Source organism: Crassostrea angulata, chromosome 8, assembly GCF_025612915.1.
Source record: "Crassostrea angulata isolate pt1a10 chromosome 8, ASM2561291v2, whole genome shotgun sequence".
In the NCBI taxonomy this organism is placed as follows: domain Eukaryota; kingdom Metazoa; phylum Mollusca; class Bivalvia; order Ostreida; family Ostreidae; genus Magallana; species Magallana angulata.
In genome coordinates, this window is record NC_069118.1 from 2,320,900 (window position 1) to 2,333,666 (window position 12,767).

Genomic DNA, 12,767 nt, shown 5'->3' on the forward strand with positions numbered 1-12,767 from the left:
TTTTAAACGTGTAACTTCCTTTTAAGGTCAGACGACACGTTCCTCGAGAATCTTTTTTGTATCTCCTCGTAATAAAGAGTTCCAATAAAAACAATTAATTTTATAATTATTTTAAAAATGATTAAAATTTAATTGGATATTGTTATGTGTCTCGATGGCCGAGTAGTTAGAACCGTGGCCGCTCACTGACAGAAGCTTATAGGTTCTAGAGGTCGTGAGTTCAAAGCCCCGCCCAGGCCGAGATAATGTTCCGATATAGTGAATTTTGTTGTGCTGTATATGTATTTATTTTTATATCAGCAATTCAAGTGTATTTTCAAGAAGATTATATAGGAAATTGCATACTCTAGTATTTTGCAGAAATGCCTGGTAAGGTACCCTAATTTTTTGCAAGAAAGCTTGTCAAAATAGTAGTAATCCATCAACAAATTCCTGGAAAAAGTTATCTAAAATTGAGGAACGTGTCGTCCGACCTTAAATAAGACCTATACAAGGTACTTCACTGTTTACTATGCATTATACAAAAATTAGATCTCATCCTATCAGGAACGAATGTACTTTAGTATTATGCACGGATCAAGGGGGGGGGGGGGGGGATTATAAAATTACAAAATAAAAAGCCTCAAACTCCTCCCCCCCGGCAAACTCAAATTACCGACACCCCCCCCCCCCCCATCTCCTGTGGAAAAAATTTTGGGTCCACACACGAGTATATTTAAACAATAAAATGCTGATTTATGCGGGATATGACATTGCAGAAATCTTCTAATGTACTCTTACTATATATGGACAACAATGAATCATATGCACATCAGACATAGTTATATAACTTACTCTAACTTTCATACTATAAAATCTTTATACTTATTTGTAATATTTATGCAGTTTTGTTTAACTATTTTAATCTCTGTGTGGAAGGTTGTAGGTTCGATTCTGGTCGTTAAAGCTGACATGAATTCATAAATACGCATTAATTCCCTTTTATCTCCGACTACCGCCATATTAGTTGTCGATCTCTATTATTCTGCTCATCGCTACACACCCCCTATATAAGGCCAAGAGCATTATTCATGCTTCACCGCATTCAGGTATTTCATACAACCGAACACGTTACCTTGGACGGAAAGACGTGTAGAAACGCGTTTTGAAAAAAATAATATGACAACCACTGCGCTGGCAAGAAATATCCAATAAACAACGAAACAATACAGACTGAAATCCATGCACAGATACTTCAAAATTTCCTCGATAATTGTACACCGTTTTTCTGTGTATGCAATAACATCGCACATGCGCAAATCACATATTGTGGCAGATCGAGCAATGCAAATGATCTCATGGATTTTAGAAACGGGGTGTTTTTGTAGGAATGGATGGAAACGATGTTACTTTGTTACTTTCTTGGATTTACTATCATTTAGCTACTGTGTTGGATGTAGTGCCGCCGGTGTTTTCAAAAAGAAGCAGACGTCATTCACTCTGTATGAACGACACACGTGTTCGATGTGAATGCGTAGTGATGCAGCATTGTGTGTGTAAAATAATAAAGATTTTTGGGAAATCCTTTCTTAGAACAAATATATTTTGTATTTCATTGATTGTTGTTTTCTTTATTATTTACTACAAACATTTTACTACAATGTGTAGTTCATGCATTTAGAAGTCCGTGCAACCTGAATGCCTCGATCGGAAAGCAACCGACCGTAACTTTCTCAACCGGTATATATACCGCAGTGGTAGTAGAGGAGCAATCGAAACTAATATGGCGACCAAATGCTTTTATGAATTCATGTCAGCTTTAATTAATTACATATGCAGACAACTACAAAGAACCCTCTCTATCTTTTCGGTGAACATCTAGAAAAACTAAGGTCCTAAGTTAAATGCTACAGAATCCCTTTGTTCCTACCGAGGGTCAAATGGCATATATTTTAGAAATTTCAAAATCAAATAATAAACTTTGGCTAAACTTAATACCGGTAGTTGAAGCAATAAGAAACATCTGCATGATCAAGCAAAGTCAAAAACGGACAATAAAAGCAGGCAGGTAGCAAATAAACCCTCCGCTCCTCCCCTGTCAACAAACCTTAAAAGTCTTTTCTGTTAAAACACAAAAATGGATAGAAATGATAACGAAAATACAACCCACACCCCCGAAAACTTGGTGCGAACCTGCCTGATGTTATTTCTTTTAAGTGGTAGGTCTTCTCCCATTTTTGAAAACGTATCTTAGAATAACGTGCTTGAAAAGTCGAGGAAAATGAAAATATTCCATATTTTTGATTCTTGGTCGAAGAGCAAAACTTATTGGCAGAATGGGTAGAGCCTATGCCATTTAATATGCAAATCTAGAAATCGTTTCGCGATGGGAGTGGGGGAGGGGATGGAGGGATTATTTTGTTTACCATATCCGTGGCCTTAAATTTTTCAAGGGGATAGTGTCCAAACCTTTATAGCCCCCTGAACCAGGGCATCACATGTACTTGGTAGACATTAACACTGCTGCGCTGCATGGTTTCATGATATCATCCATTAAACTACCACTGCACCTATTTCAACGTTTCTGTTAGAGAGGCAGCATATATACGTCTTACGTGGTCATTCATTTCAATCTGTACGTACCTGTCAACTACGGCAGCTATCGAAAATATGACTCATCCTTCAATCTCTTTCAAAAGTCCAGAATTCACGATGAGTCACAGAAGACCGTACATCATGTAGATATACAATCTAAATCATTTTGACGAAGGGTAGAAAATTGCCTTAAAGAACTGACGCTGAAGTGGTATACAGCACCCAACCAGAATTACAGGGTCCAGACCTAGCCACAGATTGCACCTTACTTACATTTGGTCCTATAACAACCCCCCCCCCCCCCCCCCCCCCCTCTCCAGATTAAAGATTTAAAGGCAAAGATCATTTAAAAGCTTAAAAATATTAAAGTTATCCACAAAATTTCTCATGGATGAGATGTGTGTGTCAGATTGAGGGCATGTTCTCCATTACTCTGTGAATTTAACAAGTTTGAATTTTTTAAAGGGGGTCTCTCCCCCACCCCCTTTAGAGCCACACCTGGTTAATCTAGTCTTGTTCTCATAACTTTGTTGGTCAAGCACCTCACTAATCCCTAATGGGATGCTGGTTCAAATTCTGGTACAACCTTCATGTTTGACACACACCTTTTCCACTTCCACATCAATTTGGACAGTAACACTTGTTTCAAATACTCTTTCAAAGAAGAAGGAAAAATTGTACACAATAAAGCACATAATTTTATTAATAATACATACAACTTGCAAACAATATTAATTGTAAGTTGTAAAACTAAATTTTCTAAACATAAAAGAGAACAAAAGTTTGATTTAATTTATTTAAAATTTCCTTACTAAAACGATACAAATCTTGCACATTTTCAAACACATGATATGTTTAAACTAAATGAAAACTGATGAGAAGAGAGTCAAAATGATGAGCACTGTTGAAAAAATGTCCTCCATAATACAATTGTCCAGAATTATTGCTTGGGAATTTGTCATAAATCAACGTGAAAACAAAATAAATACTGCAATTTAAATCTTTCTCAAACATTGTATAAAATGCTGAAAATGGTGCATACGATCAAAATAAATGCCTTCCAACACACCTTGTAGTCCCTGAGTGGAATTAATTTGTAGATAATAAAAAAAAATTCCCTGCTCGATACAGAGTTAGGCAGAAAGTGCTACATGCGGTAATGAATAACGTCTGAAACCCGTTACAACACTTGTATAGTTCAGCGTGGGCAATGATACAAATGAACAGGACTCGATACAGATGATAAATATGATAAAATGAGATTTTGTCGTCTATAATGATAAAAATATGAAAATATATACAACCAGAATGCACCAACCTTACTTCATTGTTATCTCTCAAAACAAAAGATTTTTTAAAGACCGTTTCAAACCCAAGAAAAAGTAAAATTGACCAAAAAACTCTCTCAATTTTAAATACATTATTGTGGCATCAAGTACCTTAGGTATACTCAAGATTTCAATTTCACAGACATTCTTAATGTTTCGTTTAATCTACCATGCTATACTACTTCCCACTGTTCACCCCTATAGAGAAAGCACAGGCTGGCCTCAGCAGTGGACGAGTTGAGATCACTCCTTTATAGGTGCGTTTCATACAGATCTTTTTATTTGTGACATATGTAATGGACTGGCTTTGTTTTGGGTGGGAGACTTCCCCTCACTGGGACTCTTCATTCATCATCTTCATCATCATCATCTTCCTCCTCTTCTTCATCTTCCTCATCTTCATCGCCATTCTCCTCCTGTTTGGGTTTCTTTGATGGGGATGCACCTCCACCTCCCTACAAAGATCGAAACGGGCGGGATACAGTACTACTCTACCAACAAAGACCGAGATATTCCAGTAACAACAATAGTGGGACCATTGTGATTCTGAGTTTTGAAGGACACTATCCAATATCTTTATATATCTCATGTTTCCCTAGACATCTAAGCTATTTTCCAATCTGTTGATACTTTTACGTGGAAAAACAATATACATGTAGCATTCAGCAAGTCAATATACCAATACTTTTTGGGGCAATTTTGAACATTTACAATTAATTTCCACAAATTAGGCCCCCAATAAGAATGAGCACCATGACGTGATCTGTGAAAATTGTAAACATTGTCAGAAGACAAATGCTAACATAAGCTTACTTTTATCCTACTCAGCTGTTACGCTTACCTTTCTCCAGTCACTAAGAGCTTGTTCATATTTCTCTTGTTCTTTCTGGGCTAACTTTTCAAATGGCTTTTTCTCATTGTCATCCAGATTTCTCCAGGCTTCACCAGCTGAATGAATACAAAATAATTGTTAGTACTGATGCAAACTTATTCACAACACAACAGCTCCTATCAATCATCAAGTTCTACAATTTTACAAATTTTTCATATTATTTAAATCCAAATTTCTTTGAGATAGCAGCACAAGGCTCATAAATGCTGGAATGGTAAATCTCCGACCAGTTCAGATTTTTCACATAGGAATTCCCAAGGATTTGTTTCTCTTCCCCTGACTTACCCATTTTGATGATTTCTTTGTGATCAATATCCTTTCCTTTCATCTTTAACCTGAAATCGGCCAAAAAGCAGAAATACGCAGATTGTGGTCTCTTGGGCTTGCCAGCATCGTTGGGGTCTTTTCCCTTGTAGATGGCCATTTCAGCATCGTACCTATTCTTGTCTGTTAGGGCCTTCTTGGCGAATGGCTCCTTATCTTTCTCATTCATTTTGGCCCATTTTGCTGAACATTCTTTTGTAAATTCAGCAATCTGTAAAAAAAAACCGAAAGTAAAATAATTATCATTTATCTTTGCAAGAGAAAAAATTGTTATACACAAAACCAATTCCTGCATCAACTTCTCAAAAGTCTATTGAACTTTTTGCTGCTTAAATATTATCTTCAAATAATTTTTTATTGACTGAAGAGTAGGAGAGATCTGTCAAAGTAAACAAGGACAAGCTATTCAAAATTTCATCAACAAGATCAGAAACCTTTCTATAAATATTTATTTTATTTAATTAGTAGGATTAAAAACATTGCTTACTTTTGTGATGGGTTTTCCTGCTTTTTTGGAATCCTCCCTCATTTTAGAAAGAAAGAAGAAATAGGCAGATGTGGCCCTCTTTGGTCTGTTAGGGTCCTTAGCTTTCCTCTTCCTGCTGCCTTCTGCTTTTGGGCGACCTGTTTAAAATTTACCAAGAAAATAAATGTTAGGATTTCTCTCCTTTTTTCCCCCCGTTTTACATTTCAAAAATATCTTTGATTTATGTTTGGGTTTAAAAAAAAAAACAAACAATAGTCAAAACTATAATTTTAACTTCATGAATATTTATTCATTGCTTGCATGCATTAATAGTTATACCTTTTTTTCTCTCAGTTATTTGCATGCAACAATACCAACTTTTTCTAAAACAATATTGTTAAATTCATAGTCCAAAATTATCAAACAAAATCTATTAATATGACACTTGTAGCCTCTTTTAATGGATTTTGTAAATTGTATAAAAAAAAATCACTCCCAGAAATCAAAATCCTTTAAGAATGTTTATCATATTTAAAATTCAAAATTTCAACAAGACCTATATCATTTGAATTCTTTTTTTTTTACAAGCTATCCTTTGTTGAGGCCCTATATCTAGGTAAATAGGTCACATAAACAACGCATTTCTACCTCAAACACAGACTTTTCCAATTAAAAATATTATTCAAAACTAATAACATTCATTTTTATATGCAGATCTCAATATAGCAATGTCCCGTTTTCAACTCTTTATAAACCATTATGAAATCTTCCAAAAAATTCTTCCCGCCCGACTTATTTACCATTCTTTGCCCAAACAAAGGAATTCTAGACATTTTTCTTCATTTCCGATCAATATCAACTCAAAAACAACAATTTAAAACCTTTTCGTTTGACTTTGTTATTATTACTATATAACCCTTTATACATTCTATCATACTACTACATAGCGTATAGAAGGAAACTTACCCATAGTGTAGTATTATGAGCGCTGTACAATTCTTTGTGAAGGAAATATAGAAGCAGTGCGGCCGGTAAGACGCTAACTAATGTGGTACACGTGATTTTATTCCGCCAATGGGCGCGATTGTTTTTCCCGCCGCGGTCATAAACATCTCAAAGGGAAGTCACTCTAATTGTATTAATTAAACAGTGAGGCTCTTGGGGGTAAAAACTGGACAGGTGAGTATGGGTGTCACCTGAGGTAGCATTAGTGACTCGCTGGAAAAACTGCTCAAATAAATTATATAGATAATTGTAAAACGAGAGTAATAAAGGATTTACCAGGTGTTGAATAAATGGAGCATAATCATTTTTATTGAGAAAATATCACACATGTAAGTTATATTTGAGGATTATCAACCGCAATAAAATTGACTAGTCTATGTAAGTAAGTAAATTATTTATTATAGTGACATGTGTTTTATAAACAAATAAAGATACATGTATATGATATAATACCTTAATGAATAAACACCCGGCCCATCGGACCTATATATATGTCACTTTATAAACATGAATATACAAATAATAAATTTACGCATTGTTATTTTTATACAGGATAGATTGTCTGCACATAAAAGCTGAATATACAAATTTTGTTGTCTAGGAAAGTTAGATAAGAGAAAACCAGTGCAGTCTGAGTCTGACATGTTTAGTGATCGATTATTAAAGTAAATCCACCCTCCTGTGACGTCATACATTTTACATAAACCATGAATTCATTAAAATTCTTGGAAGTAGATTTGTAATTTCTATGTTATCATAGGTGCACATCAAAACTCAAATCATTGTTTACTTGGAGATATTTAATAAGCGTTTTTCATCCTTATATTCGACATAATTCAATAATGACAAAGGGAAATAACTCTTTTCTACTTTTCTCGAAGTGATATATCTAAATGCTATAATTTTTCTAATATAAACAATTTTTTTCTTTTTTATTAATAATTTTAGTTTTCTGGCATAGTAAGCAATAAAATTTAAATAGACAAACAAGTATCCACCCACTTATATTTAATTTTTAAACAGAAAAAAGTGTGATTTTCAGATGATAATTTCAGCCTTTGGTTTTTATTACCTTACATCTTAAATAGTATGGATACATATATTTTTTATTTATTTTTTTTATGAAATTCAAGTTCAATAAGTTTAAAAAAAGTTAAGTTTTTAACTTTGAACCCATGATTTTATAGGTACGGAGTTACCTTAAAGCCAATACTATATAGTAAAGAATTCGGTTCTAAGTTTTGAATAAGATGTACAATGTAATAAAAAATGAAATTCGTCTTCTATTGCTTCTACAGAACATATAATACATAGCCTATCGTTTACTTCCTCCCCCCTAAATTGCCCTGTTTCTATTCTGATAGGAAGAACACCACACCTAAATTGTGCTAATATAGATCTATGAGATTTGGGTATGTCCATTGTAACGTATTTTTCTAAATTAAAATCACTTTTGAAAGACCTGTAAGTTCTTAGTTTTGAAACACTTTGTAGTTCATTTTGCCAGTCATTCACGAATTTCTGTTGAAGTTTGATCTCGGCTAAGTTCAAGTCACACACCTCCCGATTTAAAAAAACATGTTGACATATCTATAGATTGTAATAAAAGTTCAACATGATGTGACCAGTTTTGGTTATTTAAGTTGATGGCGATAGAATGAAGGAAACCAGGCACTATCTCCTTGAATAGCTAAAATCGGAGTAAACCCGTGCACCCCTAGAAAGTATCGCAGCGCCCGTAGGTGTACGGATTCGATGTTGTAATGTTTTGTGTGCCCCCACACTCCACTGCAGTAGTCAAGAATTGGCACAACTCCGCTTAGAAACATCTTTTCGTAAGTGTAAAATCCTATCGATTTGTTTGAATGTATTTTCGAAATAAGACCTCCTAATGCACGTCCTCCGGATTTTGTGTAATTTTAAATATATCATCTGATTTTAATCTATATTTTATTTTTTGAAAAGTCTATGCTAAGAGAATTTAATTTTTAGATAAAATTATTTTTTTTTATTTTTGTCCTTTTGATTTCACATAATTATGTGCCAAAATTTTAAATTCAAATTTGTTTTATTTCAGTTCACGAGACATTTACCAAAAAAAGATATATAAATCCACGGTATTGATAATGACTACAATTACCACAATCCTGATCTTTCTGTATTATAAATGGAAAGCTAGAAATTGGATAGAAATGTTTGTTTACATGAAAAAAAAATGACCAACGCAAAAAAAAACCCCAAAGAAAATCATTCCATTGTCAGGACACAAAGAATTACATAAAATTAATCTTCAACAAAATCAAAGCAAGAGCTTAGACTACAGCTTCAAACTACAAAGGACACGATAAAGGCAACTACCGCATATTGATGGAGGTGCTCGATTTATCGATAGTAATATATCTCGATCTTGTAGCAAAAATCAACTTTAACAAATTATAACATATCAAGAAGTTATTTTTCATTTGTTTTCCTTTAAAGAAACCAAAGAACTTTATTGTAAATGATGTAATTTCAGAGGCGGATCCAGCAATTTGGAAAAAGGGGGGGGGGGTTCCAATTAATGATAATCAATACGTGCAAAATTCATTATTTTTCAACAAACAAGGCCTTTTGAACGTTTTTCATGCGTAAATTTAATTAACAGTTATCTCGTCAATATCTACATGTATTTCATACCTATCTTAATATCAGAGTGCACTGCATTTATTCAGCGTTTTGGGCTAGGTAAGGACGATTTGCACAATTTCTAGCCTTAGAAAAAAAAAAAACAAGTCTCCAGCAATGAGAACGTGCGTTTATGCTTAATAGAAAGAAACGCTAAAAACAAAACAAAAATGATTCAGACTTATTACGACAAGCTATTATAAATATAAATTTTTTGGTAATTTTTTTATGTCTTTGATGTTTAAATTCTGAACTATTTATCGATTTTGATTTCTATTGATTGCCTTCTTAAATAAAGGTCTAAATGATAGGATATGACAAAAAATGGGGATACTTTATATATGTGCTGAATAGATTGTACATGTGTAATACAATGGTACAAGCAATAGTCGTCCCAGGGAACTTGATGTGACCTCTGTAATGGGTGCGCAACATCACCCGGCACTAGTACAGATACGATCATATTCAAGAAAGTTGTGAAAAGTTGTGCATTTACATAATGGTTTACATATAAACCCCTTACACGGTATTTTTGTAACGTAATTTCCGATTCATGGTGGGGGGGGGGGGGGGAGGCTTCGTTTGTGATTCAGGTATTAAGGCAGCTAGTATTCCAGAAAAATAGCATAACCCGCATAAGAAATTCTTTAAATGAGCAATTTTAAAAGCATTTATTTGAAATAATTAAAGTATTTATGGTATAAATGGGAAAAATTGCCTTTAAATAGGCATTACAAGTTTTCCAAAAAATTCATATGTCTCAGAGAAAGGGGGGGGGGGGGGGGTTCCGACCCCCGGAACCCCCCCCTCTGGATCCGCCAATGAATTTCAGCCTCTCTCACTTTTTGGATTTTCTATATAAGCTATACATAGAGGTACTAATCGGGGGGGGGGGGGGGGGGGTGGGGGGGGGGGTAGGGGGTAGGGGTGGTAATCAGGGGTTGTTACGGTCATCCCATATCTGAATTTGACTGACCCTCCGTTTAAGAACTTCCCCTATATATTTTTTCCCTCTGTCACAACATGTAGCCTAACTGCATCACCCAAACAGAAATACATTTGTATAATTACATGTAATATGTACGTACATATATAATTACATGTAATATGTACGTACATATATAATTACATGTAATATGTACGTACATATATAATTACATGTAATATGTACGTACATATTTTAAATCCTGTAACCAATATTTTATATATTGATTATAAGTTGATTGGTATGAGGCTACGATAGAAGATAACAGTCAAAATAATTCATTCCTTTTTCTTTGTTCGAAAAACTTGTACATGGAGTTCTGAAAAACCATTTGTTTCATGCTAATATTGTAATATTCGCTAAAATTTACACATTGTTGATACTCACGTTTTGCTAGAAGTCTTGCAGAAAATGAAAGTCTATTTTTAAACGAAGCTAAAGAGATTGAAAAACAATTTTGTTTCCTTTAAAAATTTATTTCCAATTCTTCTACAAATCAATATAATATGTACAATATATATGAAAAATTAACATGATAACGCATGCATAAAAATAAACACATATTGTCTTTCATAAGCTATACACATTTTGTCTTTTTAATTATTTTTCCGTATATGAACTGGTATAGCAATGAAAACAAGAAATATGATACCAGTATAAATTAACTTTTGATACTTTTGTTTAATATTGAACATCATACCTTTTCAGAACGAGTGGCTAATTCTTTTGTTATCACAATCTAAAATATATATATATATATATATATATATATATATATATATATATATATATATATATATATAGATAGATAGATAGATAGATAGATAGATAGATATGGATATATATATATATATATATATATATATATATATATATATATATATATATATATATATATATATATATATATATATGTGTGTGTGTGTGTGTGTGTGTGTGTGTGTGTGTGTGTGTGTGTGTGTGTGTGTGTGTATTTCAAACCATCGTTCCTATACGATTCTTTCTTTCTACACATCATGCGTCGAGGCTTTGTATACGGCATGCGCGGATCATGGGGGTTGGGGTTATTTTTGGGAAATTCAGATTTATAAATTCATATAAAGAAAAATAACCGAATGTAGGTTTTGTTCCTCTCCACTTCACAAACAAAATTATTCGGCCCCAGACACCCCACCTTTAAAATAAAAAAATGAACCGGATCTGCACCGATGACGGGGCAATAATTAGGTACTTTACAGTATACAATCAAGTGATGAATGTTCTACCTGTTGAGATGCATGAAAATAATACATACAAATACAAATAGTATTATAATAATAATATTTTGATCAAGCCGTTTATCGCACTATAGGCGTCGGACCGGGGTGGAAAAGGAGGGGGGGGGGCACTCTTTTTTGCAAAGATAGACATAATCACACTGAATCAATCAATCAATTAGAGTGGCGGATTTAAGGGGGATGTACACTTCATAAAATTGCCAAAATAAAGTTCACATACTCCTTCTGGCAAAGAAATTGAACAACTTGTGGGAGTTTATAAAATGAACAACTTTTCGGAAACCCGTGGGATTTCTTTACATCAGACTGATTTCAATTACTAAGTATGAGGAAAACCCTTGGGTTCAATGGTGTAACTTGCAGAACACACAATGTAGTCATGCTCCCCGTGGGGTTAAATGTGATCGATCAACCACCTTTGAGTGATTGGTTAAATACTAACTAGTGTTTTAACAACTCTTCCACGTTTATTACAATACAAGCTGGCATGGTTACATGTATCTTCTTTAAAAACTTCATTAACATCGCTCCATTTTTAACTGATTAATTTTGCAGCCATTCCTTATTTAGAGAAGGAAAGGAAATGTTTGGTATATTTCTGTACAGAGACTTCTGATGGGAATACGACATCGACAAACCACCAAAATTTTGTATTTTTTTCTTCTTATTTTAAAACAAAATCTTGTCAAGAAATGTTACAACAGTCTAGTTTTGAATACTTCAGTTTTAACCAAAAAAAAACCCCTCTCGAAACCAGGAGATTCCGGATGCTTTGCCCTGTGCCTCCTATAAGGGCTTTGCTCCTTGCCTACAGCTGGCTTCTCCTCTAACTTCAAATTCAAATCCTAGACCCGCCATTGATTTCAATTTTAGCGCGAAGTGAGTTAATTCTGAAAACATTAACACAGTTAAACATAACTACTTTTAAATTTGTAGCATAAATACAATTCAAGGAGCTCCATGATTATAGTAGATGAAAAAGATACGCACGCATTATCCCCTCTTTTATGAAAAAACACCCCGCCACAATCAAACTTTTTGTGAAATTGCTAAAAAAAAAAATAGGCATGCATAGAGCCCTTTGCGGCCACCTAAATATCATAGCCCTTACCAGATTGACTTGTTAGAAGGTCTCATGTTTGCATTTTAAGCTTCATGTGGAGTCTTAACCCCGATCCTAATTTGATGTTTGAAAAAAATTATCATAAAAAGGGGGGGGGCGCAGGAGGAGTTGAACGAATTTCATATTGTT

The 12,767-nt window shown here is 34.0% G+C and overlaps 1 protein-coding gene across 1 annotated transcript; it reads right to left on the bottom strand.

Annotated features, from left to right (window-relative positions):
* Window positions 1-3,352: 3,352 nt before the first annotated feature.
* On the bottom strand, window positions 3,353-6,696 carry LOC128160512 (high mobility group protein B3-like). Its single transcript, XM_052823842.1, has 5 exons — window positions 6,551-6,696; window positions 5,606-5,742; window positions 5,080-5,329; window positions 4,744-4,850; window positions 3,353-4,357 (listed from the first exon to the last, which is right to left on the bottom strand). The coding sequence occupies exons 1-5, from the start codon at window positions 6,552-6,554 to the stop codon at window positions 4,247-4,249; spliced, it is 609 nt and encodes a 202-aa protein (XP_052679802.1). The 5' UTR covers window positions 6,555-6,696; the 3' UTR covers window positions 3,353-4,246.
* Window positions 6,697-12,767: the final 6,071 nt, after the last annotated feature.